Here is a 25820-nt window from a genome sequence, read left to right as displayed (position 1 = left end):
ACAGCCATTTCAGTACTCCTAAAACCTTTCCACAAGTTGTAACAAGCCAACTCCTTGGGGTATGAGATTGATCTCAGGATAACTCAGAGAACTTTGTTTCTTCCCTTCATCACTGGAGAAACAGCTGGTTCTTGCTGCTTGCTAGTTCTGGGTTTTAGAGTTTTCAAGAATTGGCAATGATGATGATTATATTGCTGAAGTTAATAATAAGCCAAGACCATTGAGATGGTACTCTTACCAGCATTACAGCACTTCTTCATGTTAGTTGTTCAATTGTTGTGGTAAGTGTACCATTAAATAATTGGCCTTTAGAGTTGGCCTTCCTAAGAATGAACAATTTTTCTACTTGCAGAAATTTGCCAATTCAACCCAGTACTATGTGTTGTTACAACTTCTTCAGAACTTTGACTTCCCTTAAATAAATTGTTTGTTCTTGACTTCCATTAACAGGACAAGATTTGTTTTGAATATGACATTGAGAGAATAATTGATGACTGGATATTGATGGGGTTTCTTGTTGGTAATGATTTTATTCCTCATCTACCTCATTTACACATCAATCATGATGCACTGCCTTTGCTATACAAGACGTACACTGAGGTCCTACCAAGTCTTGGAGGTGAGTGCATTTAGCAATATACTCGACAGTAAATAAAACAAATAATTCCAAACTTATTGATTCATAGGCAAAGAAAAGCTTTGTTGTGAAAAACTGTTTTCTTTTGATCAGGATATATTAACGAAGGTGGAACATTAAATTTGGAACACTTTGAGAAGTATCTTGTAAAACTGTCAGAGGTAAGCATGGATTGCTTGTACATTTTTTGTTGAAATATTTGTGCACTTTGTCTAACTTAGCCTGAAAATGTGCCTGAAATAACTCAAAAATATAATCAGCGATGATTCAGTAATAAAGGCAGGTATGAGAAAGTGATGAATGTGGTACAATTACAACGTTGGATAGATACATGAATAGAAAAGGTTTAGAGGAATATGGGCCAAGAGCAGGCAGGTGGGAGGGACTAGTTTAATTTGGAATTATGTTCAACATGGACTGATTGGATCAAAGTACTGTTTCCTAACTATATGACTCTATGTGCAACTTATAGTTGGGTCCACTTGGCTTGATAGTTTAAAAAAAACACGTTTGGCACAATAATACCAGTTTCTACACTTCCAAACCTGACTTTGCTCTCATAATATTTTCCAGAAATAACAGCATATTGGTATGAAATTCAGTTGCTGGCATTTTCCATTAAAAACAGCTAATGCTGAATAAACTCAGCATGTCCAGCAATGTCTTGAGAGAGAAACAGTGTTTTAAGTTCAATATGATTCCTCTTCAGCACTCATGAGGGTGTTTAATCTTAACTGGATTCACTTTGTATGTTTTAGCAAGTGAAACATTTCTATAAATACTATTTGAGCATTTTCGTTCCTAATTAAACATGATATAATTGTTTGATTACAGTTTGATCGTGAGCATTTTAGTGAAGTTTTTGTGGACTTAAAGTGGTTTGAAAGTAAAGTGGGTAAAAAATACCTAAATGAGGCAGCAGGCATTGCAGCGGAGGAAGCAAAACGACGTAAAAAGAAAAACAAGGTATATATCATCTTCCACCTCTTCAGGTACTCTTTACAACTGAACCTTTCAAGTAATTGTTATTTTGTAAAGGAAATGAAATACTTCTGTAACAGGCGGTATGTGATCTATGTTTTTTTTGAGTTTTGAACTTTAAAACTAGTTTTGAACACATGGCATGTGGGTTTTGGTGTGTCTGTATAAGGGGGTTTAATGCTTAACTTGATAGCGTCCCAGGAATGTTTTACAAAAATGCACGCAAAAGTGAGTTTATGGAGTGCGAATTGGAGTTTACTTGAATTGGGAAGGTTTTGCAAACAGAGTAAACATAAAAGGATCTGAAAATTATTTTTGTTTTGCTCAGGGGAAACATTTGGTTTCGGTTTGCAACCTCTTTGCTGAGGTTGGATGTATGAAACCATTTATCCTAGTTAAAGGAGTTAGTTTGCAACTGTTAGGAAATATGTTACTATAGTGTTAGGGTTCTATTATAAAATTTCCAGAGCAGGTATGTTTGGTTAGAACTCTGAAGAAGTTATTTGAAGCTGTAAAAACTTAACCTCAGTTGTGTGATGAGGATACTATGCCCTTTAAAAGGTGTTCTCGTTCTGTTTCTCTTGCAGAGAGATGTTGTCACAGTGGTGCTGAAATGTCTATGTCAGAAGCAGTGGGGGAACAGCTTTGAGCTCATTCGTTGTTTTTTCTTAAATTAGATAAATGAACCATGAGTGGGTAGAGTCTGGCTCTCTCGGACCCGTGGTTTTAGTTTTGCTCTATGTTGGGATTTAGAGTTGGCTGTGGAAGAGAGTTGATATAGCTCTCTCTCTGCTGCACGATTGTTACTTTTAGTGTTTCTTTCTCCTGGAATGCAGAAGAGATAACGTGAGGTAGGTCTGTTTTGCTGAATTTGCCTTTGCTGAGGTTTTTATGGAATGATGCTATGTTGAAACAGTTCATGATTAGTAGTTAATTAGGAGTGGAAGTAAGGCCATTCGGTCCATCGAGTCCACTCCGCCATTCAATCATGGCTGATGGGCTTATGCTCGAAACGTCGAATTCTCTATTCCTGAGATGCTGCCTGGCCTGCTGTGCTTTGACCAGCAACACATTTGCAGCTGTGATTTCCAGCATCTGCAGACCTCATTTTTTACTCGATGGGCATTTCAACTCCACTTACCCACATTCTCCCCGTAGCCCTTAATTCCTCGAGACAACAAGAATCTATCAATCTCTGCCTTGAAGACACCTAGCGTCCCAACCTCCACTGCACTCTGCGGCAATGAATTCCACAGGCCCACCACTCTCTGGCTGAAGAAATGTCTCCGCATTTCTGTTCTGAATTGACCCCCTCTAATTCTAAGGCTGCATCCACGGGTCCTAGTCTCCTCGCCTAACGGAAACAATTTCCTAGCGTCCACCCTTTCCAAGCCATGTATTATCTTGTATGTCTCTATTAAGTCTCCCCTTAATCTTCTAAACTCCAGCGAATACAATCCCAGGATCCTCAGCCGTTCCTCTTATGTTAGACCTGCCATTCCAGGGATCATCTGTGTGAATCTCCGCTGGACACGTTCCAGTGCCAGTATGTCCTTCCTGAGGTGTGGGGACCAAAACTGGACACAGTACTCCAAATAGGGCCTAACCAGAGCTTTATAAAGTCTCAGTAGCACAACGGTGCTTTTATATTCCAACCCTCTTGAGATAAGTGACAACATTGCATTCGCTTTCTTAATCACGGACTCAACCTGCATGTTTACCTTTAGAGAATCCTCGACTAGCACTCCCAGATCCCTTTGTACTTTGGCTTTACGAATTTTCTCACCATTTAGAAAGTAGTCTACGCTTTTATTCTTTTTGCCAAAGTGCAAGACCTCGCATTTGCTCACGTTGAATTCCATCAGCCATTTCCTGGACCACTTTCCCAAACTGTCTAGATCCTTCTGCAGCTTCCCCACTTCCTCAGTACTACCTGCCTGTCCACCTAACTTCGTATCATCGGCAAACTTCGCTAGAATGCCCCCAGACCCTTCATCCAGATCATTAATATATAATGCGAACAGCTGTGGCCCCAACACTGAACCCTGCGGGACACCGCTCGTCACCGGCTGCCATTTAAAAGTTTTTCTTTAGAGTTATTGTTATGCCAGTTCTCATTTTATTTGCTTTTGAACTGTGGTGTGTATTGAGTAAAGCCTCGACCAGTTAGAACATAGAACATAATATAGAAAAGTACAGTACAGAACAGGCCCTTTGGCCCACGATGTTGTGCCAAGGATTATTCCTAATCTAAAATAAAATAACCTAACCTGCGCACCTCTCAATTCACTGCTGTCCATGTGCGTATCCAGCAGTTGCTTAAATGTCCCTAATGACTCTGCTGCCACCAACCCTACTGGCAATACATTCCATGCATTCACAACTCTCTGCGTAAAGAACATACCTCTGACATCTCCTCTATACCTTCCTCCTAATATCTTAACACTATGACCCCTCATGCCAGTTAATCCTGCCCTAGGAAAATATCTTTGGTTATTGACTATCCATTCCTCACACTACCTTGTATACCTCGATCAGGTCACCTCTGTTCCTCCTTCTCTCTGTAATCATAGAGTTATAGAGATGTACAGCACGGAAACAGACCCTTTGGACGCAGTCCATGCCGACCAGATATCCTAACCTAATCTAGTCCCATCTGCTCGCACCTAGCCCAGATCCCTCCAAACCTTTCCTATTCATGTACCCATCCATATGCCTTTTAAATGTTGCAATTGTACCAGCCTCCACCACTTCCTCTGGCAGCTCATTCCATACACGTTCCTCTGCGTCAAAAAGTTACCCCTTAGGTCCCTTTTATATCTTTGTCCTTTCACCCTCAACCTATGCCCTCTAGTTCTGGACTCCCCTACCCCAGGGAAAAGACTTTGTCTATTTATCCTATTCATGCCATATTTTGTAAACTTATGACGCTCCAGGGAAAACAGCCCAGTCTGTTCAGCCTCTCACCATAGCTGCAACCCTGGTAACATCCTTGCAAATCTTTTCTGAATCCTTTCAAGTTTCACAACATTTTTTCAATAAGAAGGAGACCAAAATTGCACGCAATATTCCAACAGTGGCCTAACCAATGTCCTGTACAGCCGCAACATGTCATCCCAACTTCTTTACTCAATACTCTGACCAATAAAGGAAAGCATACCAAATGCCAGAAAGAAAAGTCTGAGCTTAGTCAACAGGCCGTTGTAAGACAAGCCCCCCAGTCCAAGCAGCATCCTGGGAAACCTTCTTTGAACCCTCCCCAAAGCCTCCATATTTTTCCTGTAATAGGGCAACCAGAACTGGACACAATATTCCAAGTGTGGTCTCACCAGGGTCTTTGTAGAGCTGTAGCAAAACGTCATGGTTCTTAATCCTGATCTCCCTGTTAATGAAAGTCAAAACACCTGCTTTCTTAACAACCCTATCCACTTGGTTGGCAACTTTGAGGGATCTATGCATTTGAACACCAAAATCCCTCTGTTCTTCCATTCTGCCAATAATCCTGTCTTTAATTATATGTTCAGCATTCAAGTTCGACTTTCCAAAATGCATCACTTCACATTTATCCAGATTGAACTCCATCTGCCATTTCTCAGCCCAGCTTTCTGTCCTGTCTATGTCATGCTGCAGCCTGCAACAGCCCTCAATACTATCAATGGCACCTCTAACCTTTGTGTCATCTGCAAATTTATTCACCCACTCCTCAACCTCCTCATCCGAGTCATTTATAAAAACTACAAAGCGCAGGGGCCCAAGTACAAAGCCCCGTGGAACACCACTCACCGCTGACCTCTCAGCAGAAGATTTTCCCTTTATGATCAGTCTCTGCCTTCTGTCAGCCACCAATTCTGAATCCAGATAGCCAAATCTCCCTGTATCCCATACTTCCTGACTTTATGAATGAGCCTACCGTTGGGAACCTTATCAAATGCCTTGCTGAAGTCCAAGTACACCACATCCACTGCTTGACCTTCGTCGACCTGTCTCGTCACCACCTCAAAGAACTTAATAAGATTTGTGAGCCATGACCTGCCCCTCACACACCATGCTGACTGCCTTTAATCACGCTATGCTTTTCCAAATAGTCATAAATCTTATCCCTCAGAATTCTTTCCAACACTTTGCTGGCCACAGATGTAAGACTGTCTGGTCTGTAATTGCCAGGGATTTCCCTCTTCCCCATCTTGAAAAGAGGAACAACGTTCTCCTCCCTCCAATCCTCCAGAATGTCCCCCGTGGAGAATGGGGAAGCAAAGATCTTCGTCAGTGACTTAGCAACCTGCTTTCTCGCTTCTCGGAAAAACCTAGGATAAATTTGGTCTGGCCCTGGAGACTTGACAATCTTAATGTTTGCCAAAATTTCCAGCACATCAATTTCATCAATCTTGATCTGTTCAAACCTGTTTCCCAGCTCCTCAAAGGTCTCATTCTCAATGAGGTCCCTTAGTGAAAACCAAAGCAAAAAACTCATTTAGGACTTTCCCTATCTGATCCGACTCCATGCACAGGTTCCCTATGTTATCCTTGACTGGCCCTACCTTCTCCCTGATCATTCTCTCGTTCCTCACATGTGAGTAAAATGCCTTTGGGTTCTCCCTAATCCTTTTTCGTGCCCCCTCCTGGCTCTCCTCAGTCCATTTCTGAGCTCCTTTCGAGCAAGCCTGTAATCCTGTAAAGCTGTGCTAGATCCTTGCTTTCTCCACCTTACATAAGCTGCCTTCTTCCTTTTGGAGAGAAGATCCTTTGTTCTCGTCATCCAAGGCTCCTTAATCTTACCCCTTCTTGCCTGTCTCAGTTGAATCACATCTGGAATTCTGCACCTCACACTTGCCTTTAAATAAGTTAAAATGTCGGGTCGAGGCCATCTCCTTGATATATTCTGAAGGAGTTTGATCTGCCACATAATAGTGTGAATACTTAAAGAAGAGGCTATCAGACTCTCAGCACTGGGAATTAAAAGCAATGGTTAGATCAGAGACAGATGTGACAGAGAAGGGCATTGTCTCTGGTATTTGAGTACTGCAAAAGGGATAAGGTTTGAAAAGGTGGAATTATTCATTGTGTCCAGCAAATCCCAGAATATCTGTCCATAATTTAATTCATATCATTCAGGCTTAGCATGATACGCTGTCTAATGCCCTCCCTCACTCGCTACTCAATCACAGCATGGAACCTGTGCTGCGTTAACTATTTATTCAATTGCTTCAGTCTGTTGATATAGTATGAGGCAGGCATTGCTAATGCAGAGAGTCAGAAGGGCTATATTATTAATCAAACCGTTTAGATGTGTTATGACGTACCTCTCGTGCAGATGGAACTTGAACCCACTCCTCCTAGCTCAGAGATAAGTAAGAGCCATAGGATAATCTGACTCGAATTCAGGGGTATCACTAGCTTGAAATTTAATCCACATAATTGATTTGATCTGAACAGTCGATTTCTCAAACTCATCCTTCCTTGATCATTAAACTGCTTGCAGGATGATGACCATGGTTTAAATGATTCAGCAGGGAAATATAAATTGTTCTGACTTGAGTTTGTTTTCAAATCTGTCCAAAGTCACCAATAATGTGTTTGAACATTACATTATTAATTTTTTTTTATTAGAGGGTCAGCTATTGAGGTTTAAAATGCAAGTTCAGAAAACTGCTCAAGTGCAGACATTTGGTTTGAAAGTTGCAATTTATTCCTTCATCTGTAGCTATTTTGAGTGATTTTAATTTGATATATAATGAATGGTAAGTGTAATCGCTGCATAAGTGGAAAATGGTACCATTGAGCATTGATTCAATCTAATATTGTTGTGTCTGTTGACAACTTGTGAAGGGGTTAAGCCTCTATATTTAAGGTGAAGTTGGTCGCATTTCACCTTTTTACTGAGAGTGGAAAAATACAGGTTATGTTTTTGTTTTATTTCCAGGTTCGTGAAGACATGTGTTTAGCTGTATTAGATGAAAGTGGAAATGAGACAACAGCCAGTTCAAACCACAAGACTGAATTCAGTCACGATGGTAAACATGAGACACAAATAAGCATTTGACACTTTGAAATGCTGACAATTATTATATAGCCGTGTTTCTTAGGATCTCAGTGAAGCATTTTGGAAGAGGAATCTGTGCAGATCTACCTCAGTTTCCTGAGGAAAGTGAACACCATGCACCACAATCTACATAGCCTTGTGTAGCAGTAGTAACCAATCTTTTCCCGTTATGACCCCATTTTGAAGCTTGAAAATTGTTGCAACTCCTCTCTGAAACCTGCAAGAGTGGAATCAGGGAGAGGGCCCTTTGAAAATGGGTTATGTCAGAGTGGGAGGACGCGGATGTGTGACATTCTCCAATTATATCAGTTTCTCTCTCATTAATTTTCAGTATTCATTTTTGAATTTGCTTATACCTAGTAAGTGTCACCTCATTGATATTTTTTCCAGCTTCTGTTCTATCTTAATACTTAGATTTATTTTCAGTTAACTATAATGGCTTTTTCTTTTGAGATAATATATTCAGTTTTTACAGTCCGTGTAATGAATTTAAATTGATTTCCGATCTCATTTTATTCAATGTCTTACACATGGTGTATTTCAATCATTTCAGAGCTATTGGAGGACAACAAAGATGATGACAATGAAGATGAGAATGATTTGTTTGAAACAGAATTCAGGCAATACAAGAGAGTTTATTACATGACGAAGATGGGTGTAGAAGTTGTTTCTGAGTAGGTGAATTTTGTTTTCCCTCGAAATAGTGTTTTTTCATATGATTATACCCTATTTGGAATTAAAAATGTTTTCTAAACAGAGAGTGCAGGTTTTAGGTTGAAGACGGCCCATGTGTTGGACACTAGTGTTCCACTCAAGTGGGAACAGAGAACACATAAGGGGAAATGTTTTGGAAAAGGAGTATGTGGATTGCCTCTTTGTTGACTGCAGAAGTCTAGATGCACTAAGAGGTGAGGTGGCAAGCAGTTGTCTCCACCTCAAAAGTTCGAGGGAAATCTCTCCAGAGGGTTTGAATGTACCCTTGAGTACAGAAGCTTGAACACATCCACCAACAGGTTCAAGAACAGCTTCTTCCCTGCCATATTAAACTGCTGAATGGACCTCCCCAACATCAAATAATGTTGATCTTGCTTTGCACACCTCCTGTGCAGCCGTAATCTTGTATGCCTCACTCTGTCTGAGCACCCAATGATCTGTATGTCCCTGTTTTCAACAATCTGCCTGTACTGCTCACAAATCAAAGCTTTTCACTGTACTTAGATAATTTAACAACAGTAAATACAATCAAAATTACAATCAAATTGAGAGTCCATTCTCATCTTATGATCTGCCTACAGAGGTGTAACAGAGAATTGGTACACCTGTTGTTAAACTCCACTTAAATAGTGGGCAGCTTGGCTACAGCTGGTGTTTGTATTGATCCGTTTCTATACTGCTAGTCTAGTGCCACAAACATTGTTACTGTTCACACAGTACACATGGATCTTCATTGAGAAAAGAATTGAGCTTGACATGAATGGCAAAATAAGTCACTGTCACTTGCTGTTGAAACTCACAAATGAAGAATTATGAGGTGGGCAAGGCACTGAGAAGCATCTAACAGAAGGATAAAAACATCTATCTGCTGAAAAATCTGATTCCGAATATGCAGAAATTAGTGCCTCCACCCAAATTCTTCCTCAATGAAATAGCAGAATTCAGATATTTCTATTGTTTGTCAAAATTTATTAATTTTCTGTTGTTTTCCAATAGTGAATTTCTCGCTCAGCAAGCAGAATGTTATGTTCAAGCAATACAATGGATTTTGCACTATTATTACCATGGTGTGCAGTCCTGGAGCTGGTAGGTATTTGCATGGATATCTTTCAATATAACTTTTTACTCATGGTTTGCATTGAATCTGTTTCTTACCTTTTGTTGTATTAAACACCAACCTTCTATTTCCTGGACTATAGAGATTTATTCTTGGGTATGAGATGTACACTGAAATTTGTGCCCAAATATCAAATGAGTTTCAGGGTCTTGGAAGGGTTTACTAAGAATAGAATTTCTAATGAATCGTACAAACTGCAATTTATTTCACTGATCTTTTCATCCGAACTGTAATGAAAAATTGCTCTCTGTCTTATTGTTGTTTCCAAATTTGAAATGAGAAAGGGTAATGTGACTTATACATTTCTTAGAAGCAGGTGGAAGCAAGTTATTCAGCCCACTGAGTTCACACCAACTCTCTGGAGAGCATCCCACACCCCTGCCCTATCCCTATCATCCTGCATTTCCAATGGCTAATCCACCTAGCCTGCACATCCCTAGACACTATGGGCAATTTAGTATGGCCAATCCACCTAACCTGCACATCTTTTGGACTTTCAGTACTTCATGTTCATGCATAACTACCCCAGTTATGGAAACCATATTCCCGTTGTATTAATTCGCGAAAATAAAATCAAGCTGCTAATATTTCATCTTTTAATATGATGTTCATAGTGAGATTTGAAATCTCAACCTTTTGAGTTGTAGGTGTTAATGTTATCAACTTAAAAATGCTGTCCCTGGTTCAATCAGATAACTTTGCATGTTACAATGTATTAATGAGGCTCTAGTTCTGAAGTGTGAAGCATTTCAAATTTGTAATAAAGCATAATAACTTTCTGATCTGATATTAATGTTTTAAACAATAAGATTACATGGGTGAGGACATGGCCCAGAACTTCCAGTGGCTGGTTTGCTGTTTTTGCAGAGTATATTGAAGTTGTGCGTACGGAAATTTTCCTATAGCTGATTCTATGAGAATGATCTGAGGAATTGAAATTTCCTTGGGTCAATAACCCTGCATTTGAAAATATTCCTTAAGGACCGAGAATTTAGACCATACGATACAGGAGCAGAATTGGGCCCATTTAGGATGGTCCATCATTCAAGCCCATTCTCCTGCCTTCTCCTTCTAACCTTTGATCCCTTCTTAATCAAGAACTTATCTATCTCTAAAATACACTCAATGATATGGCCACCACAGCATTCTGTAACAATTTGGTGACACCTGACTCACTTAAGCTTAATAGTTACTCAATAAAAGTTAGAGGATTAAAAGCCTGCTCTAATTTCAGCAGAACCGCCCCCCCACCACCGCTGTGTAGCAATTTTCTTTGAAGTTCTTGGACAGCCTTAGTTGAAATATATTTCATCATTAATACGTACTATTAGAGATCTACCAGCTAATTTGAGTTCCCTTTAAAATATAAATTAATTCTAAAGGTAGCCCTAAAGATAATAGGCTGGTGATTCTGTGTTTCACAATTGGACAGTGTATGTCATCGGATCCTTGTTTCCCTGTTTAGGTACTATCCTTTTCATTATGCACCTTACCTATCTGACATCCGTCATATCAGCAAGTTGAAGATAAAGTTTGATATAGGGAAACCATTCAAGCCATTTGAGCAGCTTCTGGCTGTTCTTCCAGCAGCCAGCAAAGATCTACTACCCAACTGCTATCAGGTAAGAGGACTCCTTAGAAGGTTTTCACATTGATGGCAGTTGCCTTCAGTGTTTTTCACCATGCACTATTTGAACTATTGACCATGGCTACTCATCTAACCAAAGATGAACTGCCCTCTGAAAGTATTGAACACAGTCAACATGGAAAACCTTGAGCCTCAGTTGTCTCCATGCCAAAGCTAAACTCGGCTCCACAGATACCAATTTGTTATTATTGTACTGTTTTTCAAACCATTCTTGATCTCTTCTGCATACAAGAAGTTCAACCATTTCTCAAGTATTGTTAAAATACCCAGTCAACCAAACAAGCTTCCCTACCTACACAACCTGTTTAACAAGCAACTGTGGAATATGTTAAAAATCGCACAACACCAGGTTATAGTCCAACAGGTTTATTTGAAAGCACTGCCTTCGGAGCGCTGCTCTTTCATCAGGTGGTTGTGGAGAATAAGATTGTAAGACACAGCATTTATAGCAGAAGTTTACAGTGTGATGTAACTGAAATTATATATTGAAAATGACCTGAATTGTTTGTTAAGTCTCTCATCTTTTAGAATGACCATGTTGGTTTCAGTTCTTTCATCTGTAAATCGCAAAAATATTTTAAAGTTAAATTCTCAAGTGAACTTTTAACAATTGGTGTCATGTCAGCCCAGATAATGTATTGAAGGTATTAGCTTCCCTGTGAGGCTGTCTGTGCCACAATGGTCAGACTGATTCTAACCTAAAAAACAGATTCACAGAACTTTACATGGATTCATGTAGTTTTGAACAAAGTAAAATGTAATTCTGCAGTACAAACGCTAACTTCACATTGAATTGCTTCAGAGAACATCTCCGTGACACGCGCACCAATCAACCCCACTGCCCCGTGGCCGAACACTTCAAATCCCCCTCCCACTCCATCGAGGACATGCAGGTCCTGGTCCTCCTCCATCGCCACTCCCTTATCACCTGACGACTGGAGGTAAAACGCTTCATCTTCTGCCTTGGGCCATGTCATCTATGTGGATTTCACCAGTTTCTTCATTTCCCCTTCCCCACCTTACCCCAGTTCCAACCTTCCAGCTCAGCACCATCCTCATGACGTGTCCCATCTGTCAATCTTTCTTCCCACCTATCTGTCCACCCCCCTCTCTGACCTTTCACCTTCACCCCCACCTCCATCCACCTATTGCGCACTCAGCTACCTTTCCTCCCAGCCCTACCCCCTCCCATTTATCTCTCCATCCCCAGGCTCCCAGCTTCATTCCTGATGAAGGGCTTTTGCCTGAAATGTCGATTTCCCTGCTCCTTGGATGCTGCCGATCTGCGGTGCTTTCCCAGCACCACGCTCTTAACACAACATGACCTCCATACTCCTATACTCAATATTCTGACCAATAAAGGAAAGCATACCAAACGCTGCTTTCACTATCCTATCTACCTGCAACTCTACTTTCAAAGAGCAATGAACCTGCATTTCAAGGCCTCTTGGTTCAGCAACACTCCCCACGACCTTACTATTAAGTGTATAAGTCCTGCTAATATTTGCTTTTCCAAAATGCAGCACCTCACGTTGATCTAAATTAAACTCCATCTGCCATTCCTTGGCCGATTGGCCCATCTGATCAAGATCCCGTTGTAATCTGAGGTAACTTTCTTCACTGGCAACTACACTTCTAGTTTTGGTGACATCTGCAAACTTACTAACTATACCTCCTATGTTCACATCCAAATCATTTGTATAAATAATGTAAAGCAGTGGACCCAGAACTGATCCTTGCGACACACTGCTGGCCACAGACCTCCAGTCTGAAAAACAACCCTCCACCACCACCCTCTGTCTTCTACCTTTGATCCAGTTCTGTATCCGAATGGCTAGTTCTCCCTGTATTCCATGAGATCTAACCTTGCTAACCAGTCTCCCATGCGGAACCTTGTCGAACGCCTTACTGACGTCCATACAGATCACGTTCACCGCTCTGCCCTCATCACTCCTCTTTGTTACTACTTCAACAAACTCGATCAAGTTCATGAGACAAGATTTCCCACGCACAAAACCATGTTGACTATCCCGAATTATTGTATTGTACTCGAGTACATATGACAATAAAATCTAAACCACTGGATCAGTTGCACCAGTTCAGACTTCTCAAAACTACACCAGCAAGTGTTTGTTAGCAAAAGATTGAGTTTACAGAATAAACACAATCATCATGTGTATGTACCGTAGTAAAACTTGGATTGTGTATCCGTGACACATTAGGGCACGAGAGAAATTTCACCAAACATGTTGTCACTTCATCCTCTTAAAAACGATGGGAGGACCCTGAACAAAATCCTCAGACCAGGTCACAAGCATTCAGTTAAACCTCTTGCAAACTCAATTTTGATACACACCAAGTCCAGATGACTGAAATCTCCCCACCAGGTTCTGTGCTTTAACTCTGAAATGGCCCGTGTTCTTAGGGAGGTAAAAGATGATGTTTCAGAGACACTCTGAAACTCTTGTTGAAGCACACTGGCATTGACTTTAATGATTGGGCTACCAATCACACAGAATGATGACAACTTTTCCATCGAACAGCATGTTTTGAGTCCCTTTGCCTTAGTAATAGGCAGAGAAATGGCAGACAAAGAATACAATTCTGCAATCCACTTGAGAATGTACCCAAATACCCTGTGGGTTGAGAAAACAACGAGCAAAGGCAGAATACTGGGGATGCTGGAAATCTGAAACAGTCATAAAAAGTTCTGCAGAAACTCTGACCTGGCGGTATCTATGGAGAGAAAAATGGAGTCAAATATGATTGCGAAGAGTCATATTGTGCTTGAAACGTTAACTCTGTTTCTCTCCTCATCGTTGCTGCCAGACCTGAGTTTCTCCAGCATTTTCTATTTTCATTTGAAGAACAACTTGTTTACCCATATTAAGACTTAAGACAAAACTTAAGGCTTTTTGAGTGGATGTGATCCTCAGACTGCTGCTGATAATTATTTATCTCATGGACACAGTACGATCAGAGCTCAAGCAGTATATTCAGTGTTTGGTTATTTGATGTGGCCATTGTTAGTCTGTCTTTACCTTCTTTTGTTCTCCCTATCCCTCATAAGAATGTAAGAGCAAGGAGCAGGAGTAGGTAATCCACCCTTGAGTCTGCTCCACCACTAAATATGGTCATGGTTAGCCTCATCCTGGCCTCAACTCCATTTTGCTTGCCTGCTCCCCATGACTCTTTCACCCATTACCAATTAAAAAAATCTGTCCATGCCTCCTTCAGTTTATTCAGTATTGTGGTATCCACCAGACTCTAGAGTAACGAATTCCACAGATTCATTCTCTTTTAAGCTCTTGACCGCTGTCACTCTCAGCCACCCTCCCCTTGCTTGTGCTCAACTATCCTGACTCTCACTTTCAGCTCCCCTCAGTGTTGGCTGCACTTCCTTGCTCCACCCTCTACTCATGCACACCCACGTGTGAGTTTGTTCACTCTTGCTCTCTCCCTTGCCCCTCATTCTTTTCTTCCTCTACCTCCACTACTCTGTGGACCATCTTCCTTTTTCACTCCATCTCAGATTTTGTGCTGTCTTTCCTCCTCCATTTTCTCTCTCTTTCTACCCTGTCTCTGTATGACATTTATATGAGATGAATGAAAATCTCATTGCATCCACCAGACTATGGAGTCGTAAATTGCAGATTCACATTCTTTGTCAGGAACTGCAGTTAAAAATGACCTGATGACAAGACAGAAGGAGAAATGAATATCAAGTTAGAAGATAACCTTCATGCATGGAATGCATAAAATAACTATATAATTTTTATTTTTCTATTCTCAGTTTTTAATGACTGATGAAGCTTCACCAATCATTGAGTACTATCCTCCAGATTTCAAAACCGACCTTAATGGCAAACAACAGGAGTGGGAAGCGGTTGTTCTGATTCCATTTATTGATGAGGTGAGTAGCATCATGCATTTTCAGATTGTATGGCAGCAGTGTGTGCTACGTACAAAATGCATTGCAGAAATTCATTAAAGATCCTTAGACGGTAACTTCCAAACCGACTTAAAAACAAGGGCAGCAAATATATGAGAACACCACCACCTGCAATTTCCCCTCCAATCCTGACTTGGAAAAATATCACCATTCCTTCACTGTCACTGGGTCAAAATTCTGGAATCCCTCCCTAAAGGCATTGTGGGTCAACCTACAGCACATGGACTGCAGCGGTTCAAGAAGGCAGCTCACTCCCATCTTCTCAAAGGGCAACTAGGGACAGGCAAAAATATTGGTCAGCAGTGACACCTGTGTCCCATGAGTGAATTTTAAAAAAACAAATAATCAGACTGTTGTAAACAAAAACAATCAAATGGTTCTTTAATTTTAATTTGGGAAGAAAATCTCTCCTATTCACCCAGTATGTGCTTATATAAGAACGTAAACTCTGAATTAGCCCAGCAAACCTCCTGAGATGCACTCAAGGTACACTTGTAGATGTTAATTAGAGACAGGAGCAATTGCTGGTCAAGGAAAACACTTGCATCCCCTTAATGAATTTTAAGCACTTTATCTCTGTCTACAATCGTTTTAACACTTTTCATAGCATTTTATTCATTTGTAAATGCTACCTAAACTTTTCAGAAACGATTACTGACAGCAATGGAACCTTGTAATAGTGATCTTTCAGAGGAAGAAAAACAACGTAATAGACACAGTAATTGTGTCAAGTTTTGGTGGGATGAAAAAATTGTCTTCAAATATTCATCACCATGGCCAGAAAAATTTCCAGATGTGGAGCAGTGTCATGCAAGGTAGTTACTTTACATGTAATAACAAATTTTACATTGTTTCCTGAAGGATTGTTCTGTGGATTAGGTTATTGCTAGTTTACTTCATTGGTAGCATATTTTAATTTAGTTTGTTGGGCATTTCTTTCAGACATGAAGAGATTCCCATGGATGCATGGAAAGTAGATCTCAAGTGCACTAAGAAGCATGTCACAGAGAAGGGATCTTTATACTTCTGTGGGTTTCCAACTCTGAGACATATTAAGCATAAGGTAAACTTGCCCTCTGATGTGAAATTTCTGTTTGTTGCATTTGTTTTAATTTCTATCCTTGCTGCAATTGTATTTGTTGTTGTGGTTCTGTTCGCCGAGCTGGAAGTTTTTGCTGCAAACGTTTCGTTCCCTGGCTAGGGAACATCATCAGTGCTATTGGAGCCTCCTGTGAAGCGCTGCTTTGATGTTTCTTCCGGTATTTATAAATACCGGAAGAAACATCAAAGCAGCGCTTCACAGGAGGCTCCAATAGCACTGATGTTCCCTAGCCAGGGAACGAAACGTTTGCAGCAAAAACTTCCAGCTCGGCGAACAGAACCACAACAACGGACACCCGAGCTACAAATCTTCAACCAGACTTTAAACATTGTATTTGTGATTTAGCAGGTTTTGATAGATCAGCAACAGTGCACACATAAATGGTGAGAATGTAACAGAAATTCGTAATTTCAAAGCAAAGTAGGTGTATCACCCTGTTGTGGATGACTGCGGGTTGCTTCCTTGGTGACTAACTGCTTAAAGTACATGCGGCCACTCTGCTTTCAGACTCAGTGGACCTTCGGGCCTTTTACTATGGGGGTGGGAAATCCGAGAGGAATGCATGTATATTTTTCTTAAATTGTTTTCGGTTGGGCTTGAAGCATTTGTATCCATACAGTGTGCTCCTTCTCCATGGCTGTGTGAGGGTTACTGCTATTCCTGATGAAAGACTTAGGCCTGAAACGTTGATTCCCCTGCTCCTTGGATGCTGCCTGTCCTGCTGTGCTTTTCCAGCACCACACACTCGACTCTTACTGCTTTGAGAGGTTACTAGTGTTGCCAGTCCAAATCAGTCACTAATCTGATCTCGATTGCATTGAATTTAGAATGCAATGCAGAGGTTAACTTGATCAGGAGGTATTTTGTTGTGGGTGGGCAGGTGGACTGTATAGCTGTATAGAAATCCATCACCGCACTTGTTAAGAGAAATTGATAAAATATAAAGGATTCTCCAAACGTACATTGTCTGTTATGTATGTGTTTCACTACTGTTGTAAGTTTGTCATTATGCTCACTTAGAAGACCCAAAGCATGTGCTTGGATTGTGACTATGTTTAACTAGCCTAAGGCTGAAATACTCGATACTTCAGAATACAGATATCTTGCATCTTGTAAAGCTAGATCCAGCATGTTTATTAAAATAAAACAAGATGTGAAGCAGAAACAAATTGCTGGTGAAATTCAGCAGGTCTGGCAGCATCTGTGGAGAGAAATCAGGGTTAATGTTTCAGGCTGAGTTTCCTGACAAAGGGTCACTTAACCTGAAACGTTAACTGATTTCTCTCCACAGATGCTGCCAGATCTGCTAAGCTTTTCCAGCCTTTTTGTTTTTATCACTAAAATAATTGAACTCAATGTGAAGGCCCAGAGGCTGCAGGGTCCCCAAGGAAAATTGGATGCTGTTCTTTGAGCTTGCTCTGAAGGTCACTGGAACACCACAGCAGACCAGCAACAGAAATTTTGGTTTAGGAACAAGGATCTGTTGAAGTGGCAGGTGACAGGAAGCACTCGTCCTTGTCACAGATGCAGTATAGGTGATCTCCGAAATGAATCCCTGTCTGTTTTTCTCCCCAGTGTAGAGCAGACCACTCTGTGAATAGTGAATGAATACAGGTAACTTGTTGCTTCACCTGAAAGGTATATTTGGGGCCTTGGATGGTGAGAAGGGAGGAAGTAAGTGGGCAGGTGTCAAACCTCACGTGATTACACGGGCAGATGCCATGTCAGTGTGGGGGCATATTGTGAATGGATAGGACTGGACCAGGCTGTCCCAGAGGGAATGCTGACAAAGGAGGTCAGGTGAGAATGTCTAGTGACATTTCCAGCTCTGGGTTCCTGCACTGGCCCCAGTTATGCCTGTCTCTTTGTGGGATACACGAACATTCCTTGTTCCAATGCTATTCAAGACCTCACCCACAACTCCTCCTCTGATACCTCGATGGACACTCTCGAGTGCTGCTTGCCTTTTTCATTCCGAACTGGAAACATTTTTAAATTTCACTTCCAATTTCCACACTGCTTTCACCTTTATCTGGTCTATTTCCAACTCCTCCCTTCATTTCATTGACATCTGTTTCCATTTCTGGGGATAGGCTGGCCACCAATATCCACTGCAAACATACCCACTCCCACAATTGCCTGGACTATACATCCTCACACCCTGCTTTCTGTAAGGATTCACAATCCATTCTCCCAGTTCCTTCATCACCGTTGCATCAGTTCTGATGATGCCACCTGCCACATGGAAGTCTCAGAAACGGTCGCCTTCTTCCTCAACTGAGGAGTCCATGCTACCATGATTGACAGGGTCCTCAGCCATGTTTACCCATCTCCCACTCCCCTTCTCTTCCCTCCCACAGCAGCAATAAGGTGCTCACTTACCACCCTACCCGCCTCCATTTCAAAGGATTTCTTTGTCACTTCCAAGGGGCTGCCATGACTCGACACACATTCACTCTCATCCCTCATCAGCATTCCAGAGGAACCATTCCTTCCAAGACACTATTTCCACTCCTCTTCCATTCCCAATGTCTCCCCACAGCACCTTCCTGTGTAATTGCATAAAGTGGTAATGCCTGCTTGTTTTCCTCCTCCCTTCTCAACATCCAAGGCCCCAGACATACCTTCCAGGAGAAGTAGTGATTCACCTGTACTTCATTCACTCCAGTTTACTGTATTTATTGTTTACAGTGTGGTCTGCTGTACACTGGGGAGTCGAAATGCGGGCTGGATAACTGCTTTTACCCACATTCTGTTGGTAAAAAATGACCCTGAGCTTCCAGTCATATGCCATTTCAACACATGACTGTGTTCTCATGCCAACATTTCTGTTGCATAATATTTTTTATATTTTCTGTTGAGTCTGAGAGTAATTTAGCTAAGTCCAAACTAATGGTCTTGAATTGAGCAAAGAAATTGTGTAGGTATGCGTCATGAGTTCACTTGGAGACATTGATCATATTTTTAAATCAAATTTCACAATGGAAAACATTTAAAGGAAATAATTTATGATTCCCAATGATCATCCATTTTGTTTAGGATCAAAACACCCATATGAAACATGATCTCACCATTATGGATGAGAAGCTAGAGAAAGTTGTGGAGTATTTATCATGCTGGCCAAAAGAATAATAAGCTTGAGGATTTGGAGAATCTTGGCATTCAGCAAAGACTCTCAAAGAAATTAATAGAGAAAATGGAATAGAAAAAAACACAAGCATAAAAGCAAAGGGGGTGGCCCAGTGGCTCAGTGGTTAGCTCGGCTACCTCACAGTGGCAGGGACCCAGGTTCGATTCCAGCCTCAGACGACGGTGTAGAGTCTCCCCGTGTCTACATGGGTTTCCTCCCAAGTGCTCCAGTTTCCTCCCACAGTCCTTAGATATGCAGGCTAGGTGGATTGGCCATTCTAAATTGCCCATATTATCCAGGGATGTGCAGGCTAGGTGGGTTAACCACGGGGAAATGTAGGGTTACAGGGATAGGGTAGGGTGAGTCTGGGGGTGACAGTGTTAACTTGGTGGGGTGACTGGCCTGTTTCCACACTGTGGGAATTCTATTAAAAAAATTCAAGTTGCTGCAATTTCTCTAGTGAATTAAAATGAAGAAATTGATGAAAGTAAATTTGGATCCCTTTAAGGTCTAAACAGGAGAACTCATAATGGAGAAATAGTGCAAATGTTTCATACTTTATGTCTGTCTTCATTGTAGGAGACACAATATTAGAAAAGAAGTGAGGAGAAACGGTTTTAGGAAGAATGAGGGACTTGTTATAAAAATAACATAAGAATAACTCCTAGTGACATTCATGAGTCTCAAAACTGACAAATCCACTGAATGTGATGACCTATAGCCTAAAGTTTCTTAAACTGTGGCTGCAGAGGTAACAAATCCATTGATTTTGATCACCCTCAATTCCTAGATTCTAGAGCAGACCCCATGATTTGGAAGGTAGCAAGTATAGTCTCACCATTATAGAAAGGTGAGCGAGGTAACAGAAACTTGAGAGCCAGTTACACAGAGTCATATACCATGGAAACAGACCCTTCTGCCCAGCCAGCTATGCTGGTTCCCAAACTCAGCTTTTCTTTTTGCACCTTATATTTATTTTTAAGCAAATCTGTATAAGGAAAATGCAACTTTGTTATTTTTGCAGTTCTACTTAGTGAAAAGTGGAGTTCAAGTCTTCCAACAGCCAAGTCGTGGAGAAAATATGCTTTTGGAGTTATTGCCTACGGAAGGGGAAGTATGTACTAGATCATAAACCATGTACTAGTTCACCAAGACTGGAATATAACTAAATTTATAACTAAAACTGAAAACAACATTTCATTTGACTTCCAAACTATTTGAACTTTTCAGAACAAGTTGTATCTACTTAAATAATGTTGCTTATCATTTAGTTTTACATGCAAATTAATTAACTCCTGTTTTCCCTAATCTTGCAAAAGATTAGATTTGAATTCCAAAGTGTGTATCTTATTAGTGTCAAATTTCAGGAATTTCTTCTGGATTTCTGCACCATGTTAGAAATTAGATTTGTTATTCTTTTCCCTGGTGAATTATGAGAGATTATTGAAAGGGGGTAAAATAGTTTTGAAAAGCCTGATATTTAAGACTAATGTATAAATAACCCTTTCAGTTTCAGAATGTGGATGATGTTGCTAACCAGGAGCTTGGAAGGTCTGTTTATTTGAATTGGCCTTATCTTGAGGAAGCTCGAGTTGTTGCTGTGTCAGATCAAGAAATGAAGTAAGTATTCCCAACGAGATTTGATTGGATTATTTGATTTGATTTATTATTTTCATATGAACCAAATCCAAAGAGAGAGAGATATGAAATGGGTTGGCAGACAAGAAGATTATTGGTAATAAACTAAGATAGACAAGAGGCTGAATAAGACATAACGAGAGTTAAGAGTAGGAGGGAATGGGTAGGCTGTGATATTCACTGTTTCTTGGAATACAACATTTGACTATCGTGGAAAGGATGTGAGCAATTTGCCATTTGTCACTTGTAGTTAGAGTCCTACAGCACAGAGACAGGCCCTTTGGCCCAAACTGGTCCATGCTGGCCAAAATGTCTATCCACACTAACCTCATTTCCCTGCACTTGGCTCATATCCTTCTAAACCTTTCCTATCCATGTATTTGTCTAAATGCCTTTTAAAATGCCATTAATGTACCCATCTCAATTACTTTAACTGGCAGCTCATTCCATACGCATACCACCCTCTTTGTTTAAAAAAACGTTGCCCCTCAGGTTCCCTTTTTTTATTTCCCCTCTAACCTTAAACTGTTGCTCTCTAGTCCTTGATTCTCCAATTCTAGGAAAAAGACTGAGTGCATTCACCCTAACCATCCCTGTCATGATCTTATACACTTCTATAAGATCCCCCCTCAGTCTCCGATGCTGTAAAAAAAAAAGGTCCTAGCTTATCCAATCTCTCCCTGTAACTCAGACCTTTGAGTCCTGGCATCGTCTTTGTACATTTCTTCCGCACTTTTTTTTTCCAGTTAAATAACATCCTTCCTATTGCAAGGTAACTAAAACTGAACACAATACCCCAAGTGTGGCCTCACCGCAACATTCTTTTACTCTTAACTTTATGACTCAAAAGTGTAACAAAAGCGGAACAAACCTAATCTTAATCTGTTGGTTTACCCCAATTCTGTTCTAACTATTTCCCTTATTTTGACCAGAAAGCAAAATGTGCAGCTGCTAGAAATCTGAAATTAAAAATTGGAAATATTCCACAGATGGAACAACATTTTGGGGAGAGGATATAGTTAACATTTTGGTTATTCCTTTAAAAGGTCATGATTTGAGACATGAACTCTTTTGTGCCATAAAAGTGAAATTTTCTTGGGCTGTTTGTCCCTGACAAAATCCTCACAATTGGATTAAACAAACTCAAGTTCTCTTTCAAAGCTCTGCTGATTACAGGATTGACTGGATTTGTGCTGGTCGACCTCTTACTCAGGATAGGGCTGTGTTGTGAGTTGGAATTTGGCTCAGTTGGTTGCATATGTCAGCTCTGAGCACAGGAAACAACATCAAGGAAGCTGAAGAATTGTTAAAATCAGCAACTGTGTGTTATAGTCAGAACAAAAAGAACGGGAGACAGGTGATCTGTGGAGAGGAACAAAGTTAACACTTCAGGTTAATGCTCGTTCATCGTCCCAGTTTTCTCAAACTTTTTGGAGACTGTTTTGCACATTTACACTTTTTGCTACAAGGCCATTTGTGAATCAAGTTCTCCGTTGAATTTCAAGAACCAAATTAAAGCCAGATTGTGCATTGAAAATTTGAGTCCAATGAAGACTGGCAGGAAAGACTGACAGCTTGACTTGTGGCAGCAGACCCTGTGGCAAGCGAAGAAGACCTATGAGAGGATTCACCCTGACCTGAGAAAACCACCTTTGTGGAAGAGAGCCAGCCCCAACCCAGAGCTCTGAAGGGGATAGCTGAGGAGATTGTAGAAGCGTTGGTGGTGATCTTTCAGGAATCACTGGAGTCAGAGAGGATCACAGAGGACTGGAAAATGTCTAATACAACACCACTGTTTAAGAGGTGAAGGAAGCAGAAGACAGGAAATGATTAGGCATTTAGCCTGACCTTGATCATTGATAAGATTTTAGAGTTTGTTAATGATGATATTGTGGAGTGCGTACAACTGCATGATAAAATAGGGAGGCGACAGCATGGCATGGTCAAGGGGAGGTCATGCCTGACAAATCTGTTAGAATTCTTTGAGGAGGTAACAATCAAGTTAGACAGAGGAGAGCCAGTGGATGTAATCTAGTTGGATTTCCTGAAGGCTTTTGGCACGGTTCCACATGGGAGGTTGCTAAGAAAAGAAACAAAATCAAAAATTGTTAGGAAAACTCAGCAGGTCTTGAAGATTGTGTGGAGAGAGAAAACAGAATCAACATTTTGGGTCCACTGACTCCTCTTCAGAACTGATTCTAATTGGGGAAAAGGTTGGTTCATATGCCAGAGGAGGGATGGGGGGAGAAGAAAAGATTAAACGATAGGTGGAGATGGAGCACAAAGAGAAAGAGAACAACTGTTGGGCAGACAAAGAAATGGGTCAAGGTAAGCCTGAGAGAATGATTAGCTGCCAATGAGAACTGTTGCTTGTGGTAGCAGTGCATGGATGACGTGGCCTGGTGTGTGGGGGTTGGGGTAAGGAGATGGAAGAAGGTGCTCAGGTGCCAAAATTATTGAACTCTTTATTGAGTCCAGAAGGTTGAAGAGTTCCCAAGTGGAAAATAAAGTGTTGTTCTGCAGTGAGCCAGAGACTGAGATATTTACCAGAATTATGGTCATATGTCGAAATGGCCGGAAACAAAAGCCCAGGGTCATTTTTGCGGAAAAAACACAAGTGTTCTGTAAAGTGATCGCCCAGTCTGCATTTCATCTTCCTAATGCAGAAGAAACCACATTATGAGCAGTGAATACAGTGGACTAGATTGAGTGAACTACAGATAAAGCACTACTTCACCTGGAAAGTTTGTCTGGGACTTGGTTAGTGAGGAGAGGGGGAGTAAACACACCGGTATTCTGCGATCAAATTGCTGATGAAGTCTTAATGCTCGAAGCATTGACTCTCCTGTTGGATGCTGTCTAACTGACTGTGCTTTTCCAGCAACACAGTTTTTGACTCTGATCTCCAGCATCTGTAGTCCTCACTTTCCCTCAGGTATTGTGCAATGGCATGGGAAAGTACCATGTGGCTGTGGGGGGGCGGGGGGGTTGCTGGGAGTGGAAGAGTGGACCATGTTGTTCCAGAGAGGGCTGTCCTTGCGCACTGATGAGGGGAGAGGAAGGGAGCATGTGTCTGGTGGTGGCATACTGCTGGACATGGCAGAAATGGCAGTTAATATTCCTTTGGATGTGGATGCTGGTGGGATGGTAGGTCAGAACAAGGGGAATCCTATCATTGTGGGAGGGAAATCGGTGAGGGTTGAAATGCGAGAGTTTGGTCAGACTCAGCTGAGAGCTCTGTCAACCATGGTGGGGAATCCTCAGTTGAGGAAGAAGATGGGACATTTTGAAGGTCCTTTTGTTGAAGTTGATATCATCACCTCGCTACTGTCAGTTCTGGAGAAGGATCACAGGACTCGAAATATTAACCCTGCTTTCTCACCACATGCTCTTGTCAAGAGGAAGAAGAAGGCTTATGTAAGGATGAGATGTGAAGGTTCAGTTAGAGTGCTTGAGAGTAATACGTTAGCCAGGAAAGACCTAAAGAGAGAGCTAAGAGCCAGCAGAGGACAGGAGAAGTCGTTGGCAAATAGGATCAAGGAAAACCCTAAAGCTTTCTGTAGGTATATCAGCAATAAAAGAATTACTAGAGTAAGATGAGGGCCAATTAAGAACAGAAGTGGAGGAGATAGCAGAAGCTAAAGGAATTTTTTTTAATCAGTATTCACACTGGGAAAAGACAATGTTGTCGAGAAGAATACTGAGATAAGGGCTATTAGACTGGACGGGATTGAGGTTCACAAAGAGGAGGTGTTAGCAATTCTGGAAAGTGTGAGTTGGATGGGATTTATACTAAGATTCTCTGGGAAACCAGAGAGGAGATTACACAGCTTTTGGCTTAGATCGTTATGTCGTCATTGTCTACTGAATAGTGCCAGAAGACTGGGGGATAGCAAATGTTGTCCCCTTGTTCAAGAAGGGGAGTAGAGACAACCTTGGTAATTATAGACCAGTGAGCCTTACTTCGGTTGTTGGTAAAGTGTTGGAAAAATTTATAAGAGATGGGATTTATCATCATCTGGAGAGGAATAAGTTGATTAGGGATGGTCAACATGGTTTTGCGAAGGGTAGGTCGTGCCTCACAAACCTTATTGAGTTCTTTGAGATGGTGACCAAACAAGTGGATGAGGGTAAAGTGATTGAAGTGGTGTGTATGGATTTCAGTCAGGCTTTTGATAAGGTTCCCCATGATAGGCTATTGCACGAAATACAGAGGCACGGGATTGAGGGTGATTTAGTTGTTTGGATCAGAAATTGGCTAGCTGTAAGAAGACAGAGGGTCGTGATTGATGGGAAATGATCATCCTGGAGTTCAGTTACTAGTGATGTGCCACAAGGATCAGTTTTGGGGCCATGCTGTTTGTCATTTTTATAGATGACTGAGATGAGGGTGTAGGAGGATGGGTTAGTAAATTTGCGAATGACATTAAGGTCGGTGGAGTTGTGGATAGTACCGAAGGATGTTGCAGGTTACAGAGAGATATAGAAGAGCTGCAGAGCTGGGCTGTGAGGTGGCAAATGGAGTTTAATGCGAAAAGGTGTGAGGTGATTCAGTCTGAAAGGAGTAACAGGGATACAGATTACTGGACTAATGGTAAGATTCTTGGTAGCGTGGATGAGCAGAAAGACCTTTGTGTCCATGAGCATAGATCCCTGAAAGTTGCCACCAAAGTTGATAGGGTTGTTCAGAAGGCAAATGGTGTGTTCACTTTTATTGGTGGAGGAATTGAGTTTCAGGGCCATGAGGTCATACTGCAGCTGGACAAAACTCTGGTGCGGCTACACTTGGAGTATTGCATACAGCTCTGGTCACCGCATTATAGGAAGGATGTGGAAGCTTTGGAAAGGGTTCAGATGAGAT

At 41.2% G+C, this 25820-nt stretch overlaps 1 protein-coding gene across 3 annotated transcripts in view; it reads left to right on the top strand.

Annotated features, from left to right (window-relative positions):
- xrn1 (5'-3' exoribonuclease 1) overlaps window positions 1–25820 on the top strand; it is a 122820-nt gene that overhangs the window by 27961 nt on the left and 69039 nt on the right. For all 3 annotated transcript variants that reach the window (XM_060834508.1, XM_060834510.1, XM_060834507.1), the window contains exons 9-20: window positions 451–619; window positions 731–798; window positions 1472–1603; window positions 7539–7629; window positions 8212–8332; window positions 9369–9458; window positions 10955–11111; window positions 14931–15050; window positions 15735–15904; window positions 16032–16152; window positions 20346–20435; window positions 20832–20941. In XM_060834508.1, coding sequence (XP_060690491.1) covers window positions 451–619; window positions 731–798; window positions 1472–1603; window positions 7539–7629; window positions 8212–8332; window positions 9369–9458; window positions 10955–11111; window positions 14931–15050; window positions 15735–15904; window positions 16032–16152; window positions 20346–20435; window positions 20832–20941 — 1439 coding nt within the window. The remainder of the gene's footprint in view (window positions 1–450; window positions 620–730; window positions 799–1471; window positions 1604–7538; window positions 7630–8211; window positions 8333–9368; window positions 9459–10954; window positions 11112–14930; window positions 15051–15734; window positions 15905–16031; window positions 16153–20345; window positions 20436–20831; window positions 20942–25820) is intronic.

Source organism: Hemiscyllium ocellatum, chromosome 13, assembly GCF_020745735.1.
Source record: "Hemiscyllium ocellatum isolate sHemOce1 chromosome 13, sHemOce1.pat.X.cur, whole genome shotgun sequence".
In the NCBI taxonomy this organism is placed as follows: domain Eukaryota; kingdom Metazoa; phylum Chordata; class Chondrichthyes; order Orectolobiformes; family Hemiscylliidae; genus Hemiscyllium; species Hemiscyllium ocellatum.
The sequence above is the reverse complement of the archived record's forward strand: the minus strand, read 5'-3'. Positions and strand labels throughout refer to the sequence as shown.